Source organism: Perognathus longimembris, chromosome 3 (assembly GCF_023159225.1).
Source record: "Perognathus longimembris pacificus isolate PPM17 chromosome 3, ASM2315922v1, whole genome shotgun sequence".
Taxonomy (NCBI): domain Eukaryota; kingdom Metazoa; phylum Chordata; class Mammalia; order Rodentia; family Heteromyidae; genus Perognathus; species Perognathus longimembris.
The window spans coordinates 67,660,713-67,681,782 of NC_063163.1; the positions used below are offsets into that span (position 1 = coordinate 67,660,713).

Consider the following 21,070-nt stretch of genomic DNA (forward strand, 5'->3'; position numbering starts at 1 on the left):
TCTTGATTTCCAAAGCCTTTTTAACACTAACACAACATTTTAGCTTTTATCTGCATAGGAAAAACTGAAGCTCACAGGCATTCTGAAACCAGGTGCCGCCCTTTGCCTACGGGCTGCTTGTTTCAAAAGAGCCTCTTTTTTTTTTTTTTTTTTTCTTCAGTCCCAGTTACTGCATGGCATGAAGACCTTTGAATTTTTCCTTAATGCAAGAATTACAATTAGAAATACTTATCCATTCAGCTTTCCAATATATTAGAGAAACATTGGCCCATTTTGCCATTTCTTCCTACATACATAGAATTAATGAGAGTTTACTTCTATCCCCATTAGTTTAGTATATATATATATATATATATATATCCTTTTAAATCCAAATTTCTGACACTTAGCTCTGATTTTTTTAAATTTTAATTAAAGAACCCTGAGAAATCCTTTAAAGCATTTGGTAATGCCCAAACTTGATGACCATTTGAATTTAAACTTAAACTTAGTTTTGCATCATACTGCAGTCTTGAACATGTTCACACTCACACATGCACACACACATACATATTTAAAAGATCTTAAAGCGTGCTGAATAAGCATCGGCCGTACATTTTAAGACAAAAACCTTTAACAAATGATTTTAGCATTCTCCAGCCTCATTTTCCAGGGCTTGATAGTTTTAGTAAAACATTTTTAGTCTTAGTAAAATATTTTAGCGCACCAAACAATTTTCTGCTTAAGAAGGCTGGGTGGGGTGTTCTTTTTTGCGGACACTCACTGATTGATTGTGAGCTGTCACCTGTACATCTTTCCAGTGAGCTAAAGTCAAGTCCAGGGGAGTGGAAGGAACGTTCCCCATCATCCGTTTGTCACTCAGGCACAGTGCAAGAAAGAAACACACAAAAATAATCACAGGCACAAAGACCAGACAACACTTACAGACAGACTTAGGGAGCCGTGGCTTACAGGTTCGACTGTGTCTCTCCTGCCCCTGTGAGGGGGCAGACCACACAGTCTCACTGTGTCTCTCCTGCCCCTGTGAGGGGGCAGACCACACAGTCTTGAAACTCTCTCTCTCCCGTTCCTGTGTAGGAGCGGAGACAACCCCGAATATAGAGTGGACTGGACGGGCGCCCATTAGAAGGGCCTCCCGGTCCAGTCCTTCAGGTTCACGGTGGTAGTGGGAAGCCTGAGCCCCCTGTGGAGGGCTTGAGATGTTTACCAAGTCCTCCAGGACTGCCCATACGAGCGTGTCCACTCCGGCTGGTCCTTTACTACCTACAGGTTCAGATTCAGGCGGCTGGCCAAAACAGAAAACAAAACTACAAATCACACAGACACAGACACACAGAATGAACAGTGCTATTTTCTTACCTTCGGAGTCTGGGGTCTCGGGGATCTCTGGGGCCATCCCGGACGAAACCCCAAATGTTGTGCCAAGTTGCGAAACCACCACCAAGAAGACCACCGAGACTCAAGACATTCCGAAATGCAAAAGCAAGGCAAGGCTTTATTTAAGCGAGCTGCAACTCGGGCCTCGTCCTACCCACCGACACAGCGGAGGTTAGGAGGGAGCCTCGAGCTGCGATTACACAGGGCTTATAAAGGCAAAAACAAAGTTACAACAATCAGGTGTTCAAGCAAACAAGATTAGGATACAGGTACAAATCCGATTGGCTCAGTGTTCGATTCTAGGGGTGGTTAGAGTTAAGCATTCCCAGCGGTTAGAGTTCTAGACCGACTGGGCCCTAATGGGCTTGTCCTGGGTCTGCTCACAGGGCCTGCTTATCTCAGGTTCACGTGGTAAAGTGGGGTTCACGTGGTAAAGTGGGGCCTGACTTCAAAGTCTTGCACTTCACTACATATGTGGAAAAAGCCAGAGGTGCCGCTGTGGCTTAAGTGGTAGAGTGCTAGCCTTGAACAAAAATAATCCAGGGACAGTGCTCAGGCCCTGAGTTCAAGCCCCAGTACTGGCAACCCCCCCCCAAAAAAAAAAACACCCACAACAACCTACTATCATTGATGCCATAAATGCACTTCTCCAGGTCACCTTGTTCCAGTCATGACTGCTCCAGACAATCCGTACAAAGCTGTGGAAAGCTGTATTCCAGGCCATAGAAGCCTTAGAAAACTGTTAGATAACCCTGCAGCTATTCTTACTCAAGATGGGAGGGGAAGCACCTCCTCTGTCACTCAGAAGAAGCTGGTGAGTGGTGCAAAGGCAGCACTTGTGACTGGTCCTTAATGCAAAGCCTATGACTGGTGCCTCTGTGGTACATATGACAGTTGGAACTGGAAACTGTCCTATGATTGGGACAATTACAATCCTTCATATGCATACTGTCACCCTCTCCTGACTTACTCTGTGCTGCCCCCTGGTGGGAAAACACCCCACCAGGTCTCTTCTTGCCTACTTTTGATTTTTATCATAAGTAGAACAGGTTGAACTAGTCATATGAAGAGGGTTGGCAGCAGAGACCAGGAAAAACTGGAATATACAGAAGGGGAGAGAGAAAGTAGAGGACAAAGCATGCAGAGCAGAAGGCCCAGTGGGAAGGAGAATGCATAGCTGGGTCCTGATGGGGTTCCTGGAAGACACTGCTGGTATTGCTTGGAGATGAGGATATCATAGGCTGCTGAAAACTGAGCCAGTGGCAACCAAAGTCTGGTGAGTAGAAAGCTTCAGCAACAAAGTTTGTCTCAATTCTTTTTTTTTTTTTTTTTTTTTGCCTATCCTGGGGCTTGAACTCCAGACACAGAGTGCTATCTCTGAGGTTTTCTGATCAAGGCTAGCATTCTACCACTTTGAGCCACAGCTCCACCTCCTGTTTTCTGGTGGTTCATTGGAGATAAGAGTCTCATGGACTTTCCTTCCTGCCCAAGCTGGCTTTGAACCCCAATCTTCAGATCTCGGCCTCCTGAGTAGCTAGAATTATAGGCATGTGCCAACAGTGCCCAACTTTAAGTGTTTAGATTCTGAAGTCTGGCAACCCAGCCATGTACTTTTGGCAGTCAAGGGCCCAGGACTCCCAATACTAAGCAAAGCAGATCGTAGCATCTCCATCCAAGTACAGCAAATTGACCAAGGCTAGTTCATTGATAATAAAAACATGTAAGAAGAATAGTGTCAGGCTGGGAATATGGCCTAGTGGTAGAGTGCTTGCCTCATATACATGAAACCCTGGATTCGATTCCTCAGCACTACATATATAGAAAAAATCAGAAGGAGCACCGTGTCTCAGATGGTAGAGTGCTAGCTTTGAGGAAAAAAGAATCCAGGGACAGTGCTCAGGCCCTGAGTCCAAGCCCTCCCAGGGCTGGCCAAAAAAAAAAAAAGTATAGTGTCCAAAGCTGTGTGCCTGTGTCTCATGCGTATAATTATCCTAGCTACTCAAGAGGCTGAGATCTGAGGATCATGGTTCAAGGCCAGCCTAGGCAGGAAAGTCTGAGATTCTTATCTCCAATTAACCATCAAAAGGGCTGGGGATATGGTCTAGTGGCAAGAGTGCCTGCCTCATATACATGAGGCCCTGGGTTCGATTCCCCAGCACCACATATACAGAAAATGGCCAGAAGTGGCGCTGTGGCTCAAGTGGCAGAGTGCTAGCCTTGAGCAAAAAGAAGCCAGGGACAGTGCTCAGGCCCTGAGTTCAAGCCCCAAGACTGACCAAAATAAAAGGCCCTGGGAACTACAGCCTCATACCTATCTATAATCTTAGTCAGGAGGCTGAAATCTGAGGACTGTGTTCAAATCCAGCTCAAGTAGAAAAGTCCATGAAACTTATCTTCAGTTATTCACCTATGAACTGGGAAGTAGAGCTGTGACTCAAGTGGTAGAGCACTAACCTTGAGCAAAAATGCTCAGGGACAATACCTAAGCCCTGATTTCAAGGCCCAGGACCAGCCAAAAAAAAAAGAGGAGTAAAATAAAAGACACTTATACTAGGCAAGTACTCTACCATTGAATTCCATCTTTATATCCATACAATAGTACTTTGGAAGAATTCTAGTAAATTTCAGTATAGATTTCAAACCACATACATACACACAGAAAATTTAAGTCCCTCCTCCAAGGAAAATAAAATCTAGCTACTAAATCATGCATGGTTGTAAACACTTCTAGTTTTTAGTACTTAGCACTCAGGAAACTGAAGAAAGTAAACCAAGAGTTTGAAGCTAGCCTAGACTACATAAACAAAATGAAATAATAACCAGACACAGGTGCTCATACCTGTAATCCTAGCTACTTGTAAGACTAAGATCTAAGGATCTTAGTTTGAAGCCAGCCCTAGCAGGAAAGTCCATGAGAGTCTTATCTCCAATTAACTGCCAACTGCCCCCTCCCCCACAAGGATCAGGGAGCCTGGTTCCGTCTTAGAGCACATAAGGCCTTAAGTTCATGATACAAAAATATAAAAAAAAAAGCAACCAGCAAGCAAAATAAAGGAGCTCAATTATATTCCACTGGTAGAGTGTCAACAGACGTACAGACCCCCATGGGATCTGTACAAAGCATTGCAAACACACACACACACACACACACACACACACACACAAAAAGCCCATGAGACGATTCAGGTGACAGGCTGCATTCTGTGTAACTTAATCCATGATGGTAGTGGTGACGCCTGCCATGGGCACATAGTCCACAGCTTAGGAGTCAACCATGGACACCGCCGATTCTCAGGGGAATGGATTATACCAGGGCCTCTTGACAAACTTCATGATAAAATGCCAAGCAACTGGGGCTGGGAATATGGCTTAGTGGTAAAGTGCTTGCCTCGTATATGTGAAGCCCTGGGTTTGATTCCTCAGCACCACATATATAGAAAAAGCCAGAAGTGGCGCTGTGGCTCAAGTGGTAGAGTGCTAGACTTAAGGAAAAAAGAAGCCAGGAACAGTGCTCAGTCCTTGAGTTGAAGCCCCAGGACTGGCAAAAAGCAAAATAAAACAAACAAACAAAAAGAGCCAAGCAAGTTACAAGCAGGAATATATCATCCCTACCACAGCAGGGATTTCCATAGCAGAACTTAGCATTTTAACCTGGCTGTGTGGCCTTTCCTGTGGAAAAAAGACTACATTTCCCAGAATCCTTATGAAAGAAGACTGTATTTCCCAGTTCCCCTTGAATAAAAAACCTCATCTCCCAGAATGCTTTGCCTCTCAAGCACACATTCTGTCCAGGGTGGAAGTGACACATATATGGCCTCCCCTTACACTTTGTTCCTTTTTCTCACGGGCTAGGGTGAAAATCTGATGTGTGTTCTCTCCGCCCAGGAGGATCAGGACAATGTTTTAAGAAAACAAAAGGATAAGCTAGGCACTGGTGGCTCACACCTGTAATCCTAGCTACTCAGGAATCTGAGTTCTCCGGAGCATAGTTTGAAGCCAGCCTTGGCAGGAAAGTCTTTGAGACTTTTTAAAAAAAATTTTTATTGTCAAACTGATGTACAGAGAGGTTACAGTTTCATACATTAGGCATTGGATACATTTCTTGTACTGTTTGTTACCTCCTTCCTCATTCCCCCCTCCCTCTTCCCCCTTACCCTTTCCCCCTCTTTAAGACTCTTATCCCTAATTATTCACAGGAAAAGCCAGAAGTGACACTGTGGTTGAAGTGGCAGGGCACCAATCTTGAAGAAGCTCAGGGACAGTGCCCAGACCAAGTTCAAGCCCTAGGACCAAAAAAAAAAAAAAAAAAAAGAAAAAAAGAAAAGGGGCTGGGAATATGGCTTAGTGAGAGTGCTTGCCTTGCATGCATGAAGCCTTGGGTTTGATTCCTCAGCACCACATAAACAGAGCTGCACCTGGTGCTGTGGCTCAAGAGGTAGAGTGCTAGCCTTGAGCAAAAAGAATCCAGGGACAGTGCTCAGTCCCAAACCCAAGCTGAGTCCAAGCCCCAGGACTAGCAAAAAAAAAAAAAAAAGAAAAGAAAAAAAAAAAAAAGGGTAAAGGGAGCTTGGACACTGTAAGGTCCACCCTGGGAGTGCTCCATGCAGATTCTCCCACCTGTCTAAAGTCTCTGCCCAGTACCTGTGTTACCTATGTAACTGGCATAGCTAGAGGCTGCCACCTCCCCTCACCTGGCCACACTTCCTTGCCCCTGCCCTAGATAAGGCAGGGTGGGGTGGGGCGGGGGGTGGTGGTCACCCCTTCCCTTCGGCCTTGCATCATCTTGGCCACAGGCCAGTAGTTCAGGAATAAACTTTACTCTCTTGCCTGAATACCGTGTGGCATTCTCCATTATTGGCTACTTACTTTAATAAACCTTACAGATACCATACATTTTTGTGGGGCAGGGCAGATCAGTACCTCAGCTAGGACTCATAAACATGAAACTTATAAAAGCTAAAAGCTAGGATTTATAAATTTATTTATTTAATGATTTTGCAACAAGGTCTATCTACATAGCCCAGGGTGGCTTAGAACTCAAAATCCTCCTGCCTCAGCCTCCTTGATGGTTGTGATTACAATCACGTACTACCATGCCTACTTTCATCTGGGACTTTTACCTGAGAGAGCTAGTATTCTGGTTGTTGATTGCTATTATAAGGGAACTCAGCAAGAAACAGAAGCCACATTTGAGAGGTTGAATTTAGAGCCAACATCTGCCAGTGGACTCCTGTTTCAAATACCTGCAGCCCAGAACAGGGCCTGAACCAATATTAGGAAGTAACCCAGGTAAAAGCTCAAGGGTCAGCTAAGCCTTCCATATAAGGAATATGCCCCAAACTTTCCACATTCAGAGGCAAGCAAATCAGACCATTTAGGAGAAATCCAGGGCCTGCCTTCTATCAAAGCCAAGGCTATGATATCTGAAGCTGAGCTCTTATAGCTGACCAGGAGCTAGGCCTCTGCATTTCAATGAATGGCCTCTCACTTCTAGGCTTTTCAGGGCTGGGTGGAGAGCTCCTTATACCCACCAGGTCACCAAGATGTTGGTGAAGTTACTTAGGGGCTGGGAATGTGGTTTAGTGGTAGAGTGCTTGCCTAGCATGCATGAAGCCCTGGGCTTCCTCAGTACCACACAGAAAAAGCTGCAAGTGGCGCTGTGGCTTAAGTGGTAGTGTTCAAGGCTCAGGGACAGATCTCAGGCTCTGAGTTCAAGCCCCAGGAGTAGCAAAAGAAGGAAAGGAAGAAGGGAGGGAGGGAGGAAATAAAGGAAGGGAGAGAGAGAGAGATTATTTGGACCTGGTCTCCCTACTTGCTTGTTTCCCGAGAAACAACTGGTGGAAACATGGAATGGTTTTTCTGCTCCTGGATATATACCCCAGAAAGTGAAAAAATGGATTGACCCACACTCCAATGACCCAAGCACATGTACAAAAGGTGGGCCAACTCACAGGTTTACTGACAGAGGACATAGCTTTGCCCATCCCTAGGCTGGAGTATGATGCAGTCAGGAATGGGACCAGGGCGTGACCACATTATATCTCGGAGTGACTCTGAGGCTGCCATGGTCAACGAGAGTAGACACAAAAGGTCCCATAGTGTGAGGCTACACAGGTGGGAAAATGTGTAGCACGAGGCCAACCTGAGACCAAAAGTGGACTTGTGGTTGTCTGGAGGTAGTGTGAATGGCTGTGGAGTTTCATTTTTGGGGTCCTGAAAATATATTTGGTGTAAATAGAGGCCACAGTTTTATGAGTTGTGGACTTGGGGCCTGAGCACTGTCCCTGGCTTCTTTTTGCTCAAGGCTCACACCACTTGAACCACAGCGCCACTTCCAGCTTTTTCTATTTATGTGGTGCTGGGGCTGGGAATATGGCCTAGTGGCAAGAGTGCTTGCCTCATATACATGAAGCTCTGGGTTCGATTCCTCAGCACCACATATATAGAAAAAAGCTGTAGTGGCGCTGTGGCTCAAGAGGTAGAGTGCTATCCTTGAGCACAAAGAAGCCAGGGACAGTGCTCAGGCCCTGAGTCCATGCCCCAGGACTGGCAACAAAAACAAACAATCTATTTATGTGGTGCTGAGGAATTGAACCCAGGGCTTCATGTATGCAAGGCAAGCATTCGACCACTAAGTCATATTCCCAGCCCTAGGGGTAGAGTCTTATTCGCAATTATCCACCAAAAAACTGGAAGTAGAGCTGTGGCTCACGTGGTAGAACCCCAGCCTAGAGTAAAACATGCTAAGCCCAGCCTCTGGGTTCAAGTACCAGTACCAAGGTTATATGGCACACATACACAAAAGGGAGAAAAGACAATCTGAGAGCACAGCTCACTAGTCTAGGGCCTTAATGTACAAAAGACTCTGGTCTCCATCCCCATTAATGGAGGAAAAACAGATGAAGCACCCACACACTTGATTTATCGTAACCTATACCGAGACTTTGTTTTTGTTATGAAACTGACTTTTTTCTTGCTTAGTGGGCCTTACTTCCAACCCTTTTTGCTCCAGTTTGTGTGTGTGTGTGTGTGTGTGTGTGTGTGTGTGTGTGTGTGCACCAGTATTGGAGGTTGAATTTAGTGCCTGGGCACTGCTTCTTAGCTTTATTGCTCAAGCTTGGCACTCCACCACTTGAGCCACACCTCTATTTCTGGTTTTTTGGTGGTCAGTTGGAGATAAGAGTCTCATTGGCTTTCCAGTCCAGGATGGCTTTAAACTATGATCCTCAGTTCCCAGTCTCCTTGAGTGAAAAAGCTAAGAGTTCCAGGAGTTGAGGCCTCAAGACACTCTCTCTCTCTCTCTCTCTCTCTCTCTCTCTCTCTCGTTCTCTCACTCTCTCACTCTCTCTCTCACACACACACACACTTGTGAGCATATGGATGATGTAGGAGACCCATGTGGTGAAATTTTTTTCTTTCTCTTTTTGCCAGTTCTGGGGCTTGAACTCAGGGCCTGGGCACTGTCCCTGAGCTTCTTTTGCTCAAGGCTAGCACTCTGCCACTTGAGCCACAGCACCACTTCCAGCTTTTCTGTTTATGTGGTACTAAGGAATTGAACCCAGGGCTTTGTGCATGCTAGGCAAGCAGCACACTATCACTAAGCCACATTTGCAGCCTAAGGTGATTTTTTTTTGGATGCAAGGTACTTGTGGTCATGTAAGTTAAGCATAGCATTTAGCATCCAAGACATGGAAATCTTTGGGAAACACAACTCTGTCTACCACAGCTAGAAATGGGAGTAAGACCAATCAAGGGCTGGGAATGTGGCTTATTGGTAGAGAGCTTGCCTAGGATGCATGAAGCCCTGGGTTTGAATCCTTAGTACCACATAAATAGAAAAAGCCAGAAGTGGAGCTATGGTTCAAGTGGTAGAGTGCTAGCCTTGAGCAAATGAAGCTCAGAGATAGTGCTCAGGCTGACAAAAAAAAAAAAAAAAGACAGATCAAATGGATTGGGCAAATGCCCTGGGGCTGGCTTTAGGTTTAAAGAAGAAACTAGGGGCTGGGAATATGGCCTAGTGGCAAGAGTGCTTGCCGCATAGACATGAAGCCCTGGGTTCGATTCCCCAGCACCACATATATACAAAATGGCCAGAAGTGGCACTGTGGCTCAAGTGGTGAAGTGCCAGACTTTGAAGTCAGGCCCCACTTTACCATGCGAACCCCACTTTACCACGTGAACCTGAGATAAGCAGGCACTGTGAGCAAACTCAGGACAAGCCCATTAGGGCCCAGTCGGTCTAGAACTCTACCGCTGGGAATGCTTAACTCTGACTTCCCCCAGAGTGCCTTGAACCCTGAGCCAATCAGATTTGTACCTGTGTCCTAATTTTGCTTGCTTGCACACCTGATTGTTGTAACTTTGTTTTTGCCTTTATAAGCCCTGTGTAATCACAGCTCAGGGCTCCCTCCTAACCTCCGCTGTGTCGATGGGGAAGACGAGGCCCGAGTTGCAGCTTGCTTGAATAAAACCTTGCCTTGCTTTTACATTTCGGAACGTCAGAGTCTCGGTGGCCTTCTTGGTGGTCGTCTTGCGACTTGGCACAACAGTGGCAGAGTGCTAGCCTTGAGCAAAAAGAAGCCAGGGACAGTGCTCAGGCCCTGAGTCTAAGGCCCAGGACTGGCAAAAAAAAAGAAAAAAAAAAAAAAAAAGGAGAAACTACAGGGGCTGGGAATATGGCCTAGTGGCAAAGTACTCACGGCATATACCCGAAGCCCTGGGTTTGATTCCTCAGCACCACATATATAGAAAAGGCCAGAAGTGGCGCTCAAGTGGTAGAGTGCTAGCCTTGAGCAAAAAGAAGCCAGGGACACAGTGCTCAGGCCCTGAGTTCAAGCCCCAGGACTGGCAAAAAATAAAAATAAAAAAGGAGAAACTACAACAAGAGCTAGACTACAAAAGAGAAAGCAGCCAGGCCTTACCACCAGTAAAGTTTGTTTTTCTTTTTTGTGCCAGTTAGCCATAAAGCCAGCTGCCAATATAGGACACATTCTACACTGCCTCATATAGAGGCTCATGGTGTCCTTCATATAACAAGAAGGTGTGTGTGTGTGTGTGTGTGTGTGTGTGTGTGTGTGTGTGTGTATGTGTGTACCCACCTGTGTCCTGGTCCTGGAGTTTGAACTCAGAGCTTGTATGCTGTCTCTGAGCTTTTTCCTTCCGGACTAGCAGTGTACCACTTTTGCCTCAGCCCAACTTCCGGATTTTTGGTGATTAATTGGTGATAAAAGTCTCAGGGGCTTTCCTGAGCTGGCTGGGCTTGGAACTTTGATCCTCAGGTCCCAGCCTCTCTTTTTTTTTTTTTTGCCAGTCCTGGGGCTTGGACTCAGGGCCTGAGCACTGGTCCCTGGCTTCTTTTTGCTCAAGGCTAGCACTCTGCCACTTGAGCCACAGCGCCACTTCTGGCTTTTTCTGTGTATATGGTTCTAAAGAATCCAACCCAGGGCTTTATGCATGCTAGGCAAGCACTCTACCTCTAAGCCACATCCCCAGCCCCTGGTCCCAGCCTCTTGAGTAGATAGAATTACAGGCAGGAGCCTCAGGATACAATTATACACCAAAAGCTACAAGTATACCTGTGCCTTCAGTGGCAAAGTGCTAGCCTTGAGCAAAACAGCGCCCCAGACCCTGAGTTCAAGCCCCAGGAACACGCACAAGAAAGCTTTCAGTATCGAGAGGCGTGCAATGGCGCTGATGGCCAGCAGGGGCCGCTGCTGCGTTCATCGAACCCCCTCCCGGGGGCGCTGCAATGTGCGCTTGCGCAGTCTCGGCCCCCCCCCCCCCCCCCGCCCCGCAGAGGCCTAGGGCAGGGTGGTTTTTTGTTTTTGTTTTTGTTTTTTTTCCCAAGGGTTCTCTGCCCTTCATTCCCTGCTTAAATTTTCATGTTGGTGTTGTCTTTGAGTACAGGCTCTGCTAATCCTGTGTCTGGGGACGAAGGTGGGACGAGTTAAACCTTTCTTAGGATTTACGTCTCCTCCTTTCCCATTATGTGTCTGATGTCAGAATTTTCCCTGCAATGAGGAAGGAATTCGAGTGCCCAGTTTTCATGGGAACCTTTGACACAGCCTCGCTGAAAAGACCCACTTTGGGGAAAAGAGCTGCCCAGAAGGCGAACCCAACACACAGCTAGACCCGAGCATGAGTAGAGTTGAAGCGAAATTGTTCAGACTGAAAATCCCAAAATACCCATCTGCTAAAAACGCGTGACCTCCTTCCCCTTCCACCGCGCTTGCCTTGGTGCAAGGATGTATCCCAGAAATCGGTCACGAACACGGTGTGGGTGTCCAAAGACTCTGGCAGCTGGCAGCTGTCGCCCTCCCTCTTTCTGATGTGCTGAGCGCCTTGGCCATTCCATATGTATGAACGATCTCTCGCCTGCCTCAGTTTCCCCTCTGGGTTAAACAGTGACACCCAGGGGAGTTATTGATGTCTTGCGAAGTAAGGGGCTTTACGAAGTACAGTAAGCCAAGCATTTGCGCAGGAGGGGTGTGATGCCGGTTAATTTTGGAATCCTCACAGAAAACTGCATTACGTTCTCTTTTTCTTTCTTTTTTTATTCTTGCGGATGCAACACCTCCCCCACCTCAGTCCAGGAAAAGCGCTGTGTAGAATATGCTCCCCCCACGTTCTTCCTCCTGCTCCTTCTCCCCCGCTTCTTTTAACCGAAGGAGTTTGGGGCAAGGGTCAGTCTTTGATCATTTTTCCCGCCCCCACCCCTCGATAAAGATCTGACAAGCCCGTGTTTCCTGGGGTCAGGTTAGGACACCGCGGTGTCCCCACAGTCTTCCCGCGCCTCCCCCTGGAGGTCGGGAAATGAAATGGAAATGCAGATTGCGCCTCGGGAGCCTGGGCTGGTTCGCCCCGAGCCTGAGACGTGGCAACCCAGCCAGTCTCTGAAAAGAAGTAACTGTTTCAAGAAAAGCGATGGAGTGAATTAAAATAGGCAACGTGTGGGCCGCGCTGCCCTCCAGGTGCGGCGCGAGTCCCTTTGCAGGTATTGAATTCATGTTTCACTTCTGCCGACAGCCAGGTAGTACCGGTTCCACCTCAGTGTGGGCAGCCGAGGCAGGGAGACCTCTAGAAACAGGGCAAGAACACGCAGAATGGTGAAGCCCAGAATGTTTGCGTTACTGATGCGTCAACAAAATATTTTAGTAGCTGCTCACTGCACGTTTTTTTTTTTAAAAAGAAGTCTTTTTACAAAGCTTTGAATCTTGAACAGTCTAAAGAGTGCCAAAATTAGTGCAGAGACATCCAGAGGGTCCTCCTCCCCCTTTACTCTAATGGTGTCAGGTTACATAACAATGCCCCAAACAGGAAAACTGACAGGGTTGCTAGCCCAGGATCCGAATTCACCTCGTAATACCTGTGCGTTGCATTTTGCATGCTGATTTTTTTTATTAATTTCTTGCAATGATATGATCATTCATCTCAGCTAAGACGGCGCTCTCCGTTTTGAGTTCGAGAACTCTGCAAAAGGGGAGGGCCGGGAGAGACAGACACCACACCTGAAGGGGGAGAAGCCGAGCCAGGGCGCTCGCGCAGGGGACGGGCGCCTAAAGGGTTAAGGCGAAGCGTCCGGGCGCAAGCGCACGAGCTCCGCGTAGCCACGCCTCCCGCAGCGCAGTCATGTGACCACCCCAACCGGCGTCGACGTATAAAAGAGTGAGTGTTGACGTCAGCGTTCTCTTCCGCCGCTGTCGCCGCCATCCTTGGCGCGACTCGCCTCGTTTGGTTCTACCTGGGAGAATCCACCGCCATCCGCCACCATGGTGAGCGACTCGGTGCCGCTAGGGCCTCGGCAGCTCGTTGGGGCCTCTGTGGGGTTTGGGCTGCCCGACCTGGAGCCGCTGGAGCCGGGACGGGCGGGGAGGAGAAATGGCGGTGGGGCCGGCGGGCCGCGGCTGCGGGAGCGGCGGCGCCGCCGCCATGTCTACGCAGCGCGCCGCGCGCCGGGCCGCTTTTCCGCTACGGGAGCTCCGGGCGCCCCGGGGGAGCCCGGGCAGGGCTGGAGCGGGAGCGGGGTGGGGGACAGCGATGGCGGTGGAAGCCGCGACACCGGGATGCGCCTTATGTAACTCGCGGAGTGCCAGTTAGACTTTAGGTTTTGAGCCAGGGACGGGTGGTATTTGCAAGAAGCTGTGTCTCTCCGGCCCCGGATTTTGTCCTTCCTCGATTGCCTCGACTTCTGTATCACGAGAGTAGCTTGTGGACATTAGGTCTGCCCAGACCCCAAACGTTCCACACAGTCGTCTGTAGACTCGGTAGCCAGGGATGGTTCACCGGGCGGAGGAATGGGTGACCTTGGATTTTAAAGAGGCTAAAAAGCGTTCCATCAATTCTTCCTCTCTAGGTTTCTGCCCCTCCCCCTCCTATCCTAGGCTGTCACTTGTGCATACAGTTACAGTGGGGGCTCCTGGGGCTGGCTAGTGGTCTTATCGTGGATATGAAGAGACTGCCTTGGTGGGTGGATATTGGCGAACTCCCCTCCCCACACCCACTGCCAGCCCTCCTCTACAAGGTCCTATTGATCTAGTCTTCCCTGCCAAGCTGGCTTCTGGGAATCCAGCTGGTGTGAGCCCTACTCCAACTGTCCATCCCTCCCCCTTTACCCAGGTGAACTTCACGGTAGACCAGATCCGTGCCATCATGGACAAAAAGGCCAACATCCGTAACATGTCTGTTATCGCCCACGTGGATCACGGCAAGTCCACGCTAACAGACTCCCTAGTGTGCAAAGCTGGCATCATCGCCTCCGCACGGGCTGGGGAGACCCGCTTTACTGACACCCGGAAGGACGAACAGGAGCGCTGCATCACCATCAAGTCGACGTAAGCACCCCACTGCTCTCTGGACCCTGGAGGGGTGGAGCCCTTGTTTCCTGGGAGGGAGACCAGGTACTGGGCTCCTTGGTGTGGCTGCTTTGCCTTGGAAGTGAGTTATATCAACTAGAGAGGACTCTCAGGATCTGAGAGGTTGGCTGGCAGGTGGGAGACTTGGGTTATTGTGGATATTGGGAGCTAGTACTGTCTTGCCAAGGATTAATCCAGTGGTTCCCCCTCTGGTTGCCTATGCCAGCCTAGGAGGACGATTACAGTTGCTCTTGTCACGATTTTGTTGTAAACCTTAGGAGCATGATGTCTTGGATCAAAGGATGCTGACAGGTGTCCTCTGGTGAAAGTGTTGCCTGTGATAGAGATCTGATCCCAAATATCCACAGAGTGAATAGAGAGCATGGTGGCTGCCATCTTGAGTCCACTCAGAAGCCTGTTTGTTGCTAGGTTAACTGCTGTGAGATATATCTCTACTTGGGCAGCAAGGGGCAAAGAGGGTAGGGCTGAGAGCAGTCTTGGTACCTGTCCTGGCACTGAATTGGAGTGATGGCTCTGAGGAGTGGCACAAGGAAGGTCCCCATCCTGGGACCTCCCATCCATGGCAGGGCCTTCCCAGATGGCAGTCTGCTGCCCTCTCCAGGGATGAGTAATTAGTAATGTTAGGGGGAGGGGACAGGGTGGAGTGTCCTGAGTGGCTGCCCTGTTTTCTTGTGGCCTCACCTTGAATACGCTCAGAGGTTTGTTCTTGAGGGCTGCAGTTATCAGTGTGGCCTCATCTTTGACCCTGTCTGTCCTCAGTGCTATCTCCCTCTTCTATGAGCTCTCCGAGAATGACTTAAATTTCATCAAGCAGAGCAAGGATGGCTCTGGCTTCCTCATCAACCTTATTGACTCCCCTGGGCACGTGGACTTCTCCTCTGAGGTGACGGCTGCCCTCCGGGTCACTGATGGTGCCCTGGTGGTGGTGGACTGCGTGTCTGGTAAGCCCTGAGTCCTTGGGGTCTTGGGACCTGACATTGTCTTCCTGAGATGACCCTCCATCCCTGTGGTCCCTAGGTGTGTGTGTGCAGACAGAGACTGTGCTGCGGCAGGCTATTGCGGAGCGGATCAAGCCAGTGCTGATGATGAACAAGATGGACCGTGCTCTGCTGGAGCTGCAGCTGGAGCCCGAGGAGCTCTACCAGACCTTCCAGCGCATTGTGGAAAACGTGAACGTCATCATCTCCACCTATGGCGAGGGCGAGAGCGGCCCCATGGGCAACATCATGGTACGTTAGGTAGACTAGGAAAATGGCCTGGCAGAGTAGGTGCTGGATGGCAAAGAAGGTTCTGTGGCTTCTCTCCAATGGCCACTGCAAATGATGACTTAAAATTTCTTCACTTTGACCTGATGTCTCTTGAAGAAATATATTATCTGAGCCCTTGGTGCCCAAAGACTTGGCTGGGTACTACCCACAGACTCTCCCGCTCAGTGGCTCCTATTTTTGTTTTCCAGATTGACCCAGTCCTTGGTACTGTGGGCTTTGGGTCTGGCCTGCATGGCTGGGCCTTCACCCTGAAGCAGTTTGCAGAGATGTATGTGGCCAAGTTTGCCGCCAAGGGTGAGGGCCAGCTGGGGCCTGCTGAGCGTGCCAAGAAAGTGGAGGACATGATGAAGAAGCTGTGGGGTGATCGGTGAGCCTGGGGCCTGTGTGGACATGGGGCAGGCGGGCAGTGCACCTGAGGGTTCTGCCCAAGTGCAGGCTCCGCATCCTGCTTTAATGGCATACCACTCTCTTCCCCCATCAGGTACTTCGATCCAGCCAATGGCAAGTTCAGTAAGTCAGCCACCAGCCCTGACGGGAAGAAGCTGCCCCGCACCTTCTGTCAGCTCATCCTAGACCCCATCTTCAAGGTGAGGTGTGGGGTCTGGCTAAAGTGGCATGAGCAGGGCATACCTACCTGCAGGAGCAGGGTCTTGGCGAATAGGCAGCATTTGCCTGTCAGCAAGTCCTCTTCTGTGCTTGAGGATCAGTTCACATGGTGGCAGCCAAGGCGTCTCCCCACCTTCCCACATGGCCTGCTTGTCTTGCCTCTTAGGTGTTTGATGCAATCATGAATTTCAAGAAAGAGGAGACAGCCAAGCTGATTGACAAGCTGGACATCAAGTTGGACAGTGAGGACAAAGACAAAGAGGGCAAGCCACTGCTGAAGGTGAGCCAGTGGACATGGCCAATCCTTTTTTTCACCCTGGTGTTGCCAGGCTGCTGCTGGGGGCCTTGAGCTCCGGGTGGCTGGGGCAGTCTGTCTGCCCAGGAGTTGAGACTAGGGTTATGGATACTGCTGCCACCTTTTTGAGGCCCTCATAACCCTGCCCCATGTGCAGGCTGTGATGCGCCGCTGGCTGCCGGCTGGGGATGCACTGCTCCAGATGATCACCATCCACCTGCCCTCACCGGTCACCGCGCAGAAGTACCGCTGCGAGCTTCTCTACGAGGGGCCCCCGGATGATGAGGCCGCCATGGGTACGAGGCCTGCCTCAGGTGATGGGCTCTGGAAGGCTAAGGCTGGGAGACAGTGACATAATCCTGCTCCCCTATGCTTTTCCTCTCCCCTCAGGCATTAAAAGCTGTGACCCCAAAGGCCCCCTTATGATGTACATCTCCAAAATGGTGCCAACCTCCGACAAAGGCCGCTTCTATGCCTTTGGACGCGTTTTCTCAGGGCTGGTGTCCACTGGCTTGAAGGTCAGGATCATGGGGCCCAACTACACCCCTGGGAAAAAGGAGGACCTCTACCTGAAGCCCATCCAGAGGTGAGTATAGGAAGGTGGGCATCCTCTCCCAGGGAGTCCTGTCCTGCTGGACTCCTGGCTGGAGCTCCTTTGCTGCAAGCTGCCTCAATCCCTGAAGGACAAGTAGACTAGGAAGCCAGAGGACCCCAGTAAGCTGAGGGGGGCTACTCAGTGGATGCAGATGTCCCTGGTGTGGCCACCTGCAGAAGTTATGGGGGAGACTTGTGAAGGCCATGGGTCTTGTCCTTGGTTGTATAACAAGAACCTGCTGCTTCTCTCCAGGACCATCTTGATGATGGGCCGCTATGTGGAGCCCATCGAGGATGTGCCTTGCGGTAATATCGTGGGCTTGGTAGGTGTGGATCAGTTCCTGGTGAAGACTGGCACCATCACCACATTTGAGCATGCACACAACATGCGTGTCATGAAGTTCAGTGTCAGCCCTGTTGTCAGGGTGGCTGTGGAGGCCAAGAACCCTGCTGACCTGCCCAAGCTGGTGGAGGGCCTGAAGCGGCTGGCCAAGTCAGACCCCATGGTGCAGGTGTGACTTCCACCTTCCCAGTTCCTGTTCCAGCTACCCATGGGGAGGGCTGGGTTGTGCCTTGAGCTGCAGCTGAGGCTTCTGGAGGCAGTTTTCTCTCCACCTGCCCTGGTGACTGACATCTAACCTGGCTTATATGGGGGAGTCCAGCTTTCTGGCTGGCTGGTGGAGCTGTGGGTGTCAGGGCATGGGCCAAGCCAGGCTGACCACACTTTGGCCCACAGTGCATCATTGAGGAGTCTGGGGAGCACATCATTGCGGGTGCTGGCGAGCTGCACCTGGAGATCTGCCTCAAGGACCTGGAGGAGGACCACGCCTGCATCCCCATCAAGGTGGGCACTCCTCCCCTGCCAGCCAGGGTCCCCCAAATAGAAATGGCCATTCCTTCTCTGCAGTCACAGCCATGTGGAGAGTTTCCACCTTGCCTTGTTGTGGCAACCTGCCTGGGTTAGGCAGAGCAGGCCATGTGCTGCATGGTTTGCATCTGTGCTCCTGCAGGCTGCCCCTACTTCCAGCATTGTCCACGTACTCAGCAGCCTCCCCATGAAGGCCACTCTGACTCATGACCTCATCCTTTTCCAGAAATCTGACCCAGTGGTTTCGTACCGTGAAACGGTCAGCGAGGAGTCAAACGTGCTGTGCCTGTCCAAGTCCCCTAATAAGCACAACCGGCTGTATATGAAGGCGCGTCCCTTCCCAGATGGCCTGGCTGAGGACATCGACAAGGGGGAGGTGTCTGCCCGCCAGGAGCTCAAGCAGCGTGCACGCTACCTGGCTGAGAAGTATGAGTGGGATGTGGCTGAGGCCCGCAAGATCTGGTGCTTTGGGCCTGATGGCACTGGCCCCAACATCCTCACTGATATCACCAAGGGGGTGCAGTACCTCAATGAAATCAAGGACAGCGTGGTGGCCGGCTTCCAGTGGGCCACCAAGGAGGTGAGCCGGGAGTGCAGGCAGGACCAGCGGTGGAATGGCCAAGATCTGGGTTGAGGCTGTTAGGGGTAGCCTGGTTTCTCAAGCTGTCTCCTTTCCCTCCTCCCCCAGGGAGCACTATGTGAGGAGAACATGCGAGGTGTTCGCTTTGATGTCCACGACGTGACACTGCATGCTGATGCCATCCACCGGGGTGGTGGCCAGATCATCCCCACTGCACGCCGCTGCCTCTATGCCAGTGTGCTCACTGCCCAGCCACGCCTCATGGAGCCCATCTACCTTGTAGAGATCCAGGTGAGGCAACGGCATTGTTCAGTCCCCTTGCCCTGCCCTGCCACCTTGTCATAGCCACTGATGGCGTCTTACTCACTGCAGTGTCCTGAGCAAGTAGTGGGCGGCATCTACGGTGTGCTGAACAGGAAGCGAGGCCATGTGTTTGAGGAATCCCAGGTGGCTGGCACCCCCATGTTTGTGGTCAAGGCCTACCTGCCTGTCAACGAGTCCTTTGGTAAGTGACTGGAATAGTGTTTGTGACATAATTTGGTCACCAGTTTGAGGGCTAGAATCCTTGTAAATCATGTATGTGGATTCCTAGGAAATCACTGTGGGGGGACTAGGGGAGGAGTTAAGACTGAGTTCAGGTAGTAGGTCTGACCCCATGCTGATTCCAAGGACTGAGGGTGAACCCTTGGGCTATGCTAGGCAGCTTCCACCACTAAGATTAATGTCCAGGCTGCCTCCTGCCTCCCCTACCTGAGTGCTGGGGTAGACAGGTGTGGCCACCCCATACTTTCTGTTGAGGTACAGGACTCTAGGTTCAGTGAGTTTGGTGATCAGGAAGTGCATTGTTCTCTCCTAACAAGGGGCTGGCCCACTACTGGCAGGACCTTTTGACTGCTGGGTTACCTGGTGAGACCCCCTCATCTCTTTTCTGCAGGCTTTACTGCCGACCTGAGGTCCAACACTGGTGGCCAGGCCTTCCCGCAGTGCGTGTTCGACCACTGGCAGATCCTGCCTGGAGACCCCTTTGACAACAGCAGCCGCCCCAGCCAGGTGGTGGCAGAGACCCGCAAGCGCAAAGGCCTGAAGGAGGGCATCCCAGCCCTGGACAACTTCTTGGACAAGTTGTAGGCAACCCTTCCCCCCTCCCCCAGCCTGGCGGGACTCGGCACAGCACTCACACCTGGTTTGACCACTGCACCATGCCCGCACTCTCAGATGACATCTCAAGACTGTCCCCACAGTGACGCTCTGCCCAAGGTTTCTGGGGCCCACTACGTGCCATCACCTGCGTAACACTTGATGCTGTTTCCCTCTATTTGTTTTGGGGTTCCAGAGGCAGCAGAAACAGCCTTTTCAGCAGGGACGTTCATAGCCCGATGGGGTTGGGAGGTGGGCAGGACACCCAGTGCTTTATCATTTCTTCAGAGGGAAACTCAATTCAAATATCTCAAATTTTAAAATAATTGCATTAAGATGTTTATTTGGGTAAATGGCCCAAAGTGGCCTTTCCCTAGAAGGGGAAGAAACAGGTGGGCAGGCGTTCCCCTGTGCTGTCACCATGGCCACCTCCAGCTGTACTTGTGCCATTGGAATAATAAATACGATGGTGGTGATCTTGGGCATGCTGTGGCTTCTGCATCCTTCTGCCCATACAGGAGAGGAGGGTTGGGATTGTGGGCTGGGGCCTGTCCTAGGCAGCATTGATAAGGAGCTAGAGTCCCCAGACACAGCTCTCATGGACCAACCCTGCAGTGCAGGCAGCTGCCTCCAGGAGCCCAGACCTGCTCTTTGCCACCAAGATTGCCCAGAAAGGGAATGATTGTGTAATACCCAGTTTTCAGTGTGTGTGGGTCTGCCATTGCCTGTCAGAACTTGAAATTAAGCAAGAATCCTACAAACTGAGGGGCAAGAACTGAGTTGAGCTGGGAAGGTGGCTTAGTGGTAGAGTGCTTGCCTAGCATGCATGAAGCCCTGGGTCTGATACCTTAGCACCACATAAAGAGCCGGAAGTGGCGCTGTGGCTCAAGTGGTAGAGCGCTTGGCCTTGAGCAAAAAGCCAGGGACAGTGCCCAGGCCCTGAGTTCAAGCCCCAGAACTGGCACACACACAAAAAAACTGAGCAATATATGTGGTATCCTGTAGCACTGAAATTAGAAAAGCTGCTTTTAAGCATTTTGAGTTGACCTGGTCTCACTGCTACACTTGTTAGAATAGAATGTACTGAGGAGCTGATACTGGTGGCTCAGACTTGTAGTTCTAGGAAGTCTTGGAAGCTGAGATATGAGGATTGTGGTTCAGAGCCAACCTGGGCAGAAAAGTCTTGAGACTTTGCTCCAATTAACCACCAGAAAGTTGGAAGTGGCACTGTGGCTCAAGTGGTAAAACGCTATCTTTGAGCTGAAGACCTCAGGGACAGCGCCCAGGCAGAGTTCAAGCCCTACCACCGACCTCCCCCTTCCCCCTCAAAAAAAAAAAAATGACAGCTGGGCTGTCAGCCTGTGTATGAATGAGAGGTGCCAGAGGGATAGGCATCCCAGGCACCAGGACAGCAGTGTGACTACCTGGGGTCATAAGTGAGGCCTGGAGTGTGACAAGCATCCACCCGTGTCT

The 21,070-nt window shown here is 50.4% G+C and overlaps 1 protein-coding gene and 1 non-coding gene across 2 annotated transcripts; both read left to right on the plus strand.

The window, feature by feature from the left end:
• Positions 1–13,042: 13,042 nt before the first annotated feature.
• On the plus strand, positions 13,043–20,078 carry Eef2 (eukaryotic translation elongation factor 2). Its single transcript, XM_048341943.1, has 15 exons — positions 13,043–13,148; positions 13,993–14,207; positions 15,009–15,190; positions 15,267–15,478; positions 15,706–15,884; positions 15,999–16,104; positions 16,290–16,403; positions 16,576–16,714; positions 16,809–17,004; positions 17,266–17,524; positions 17,749–17,856; positions 18,107–18,460; positions 18,569–18,751; positions 18,833–18,965; positions 19,395–20,078. Exons 1-15 carry the CDS (start codon positions 13,146–13,148, stop codon positions 19,586–19,588), a joined length of 2,577 nt encoding a protein of 858 aa, XP_048197900.1. The 5' UTR covers positions 13,043–13,145; the 3' UTR covers positions 19,589–20,078.
• Positions 15,565–15,630, plus strand: LOC125349792. Its single transcript, XR_007210598.1, has one exon. It is a non-coding gene; the product is annotated as a small nucleolar RNA SNORD37 (small nucleolar RNA).
• Positions 20,079–21,070: the final 992 nt, after the last annotated feature.

What these genes read in the sequence shown, in the direction of transcription:
- Eef2 (XM_048341943.1), top strand. An exon ending in GCCCCATGGGCAACATCATG is followed by an intron (nt 15,479 to 15,705) that starts GTACGTTAGGTA and finishes TTTGTTTTCCAG; the next exon opens with ATTGACCCAGTCCTTGGTAC. An exon ending in TACCTGAAGCCCATCCAGAG is followed by an intron (nt 17,005 to 17,265) that starts GTGAGTATAGGA and finishes GCTTCTCTCCAG; the next exon opens with GACCATCTTGATGATGGGCC.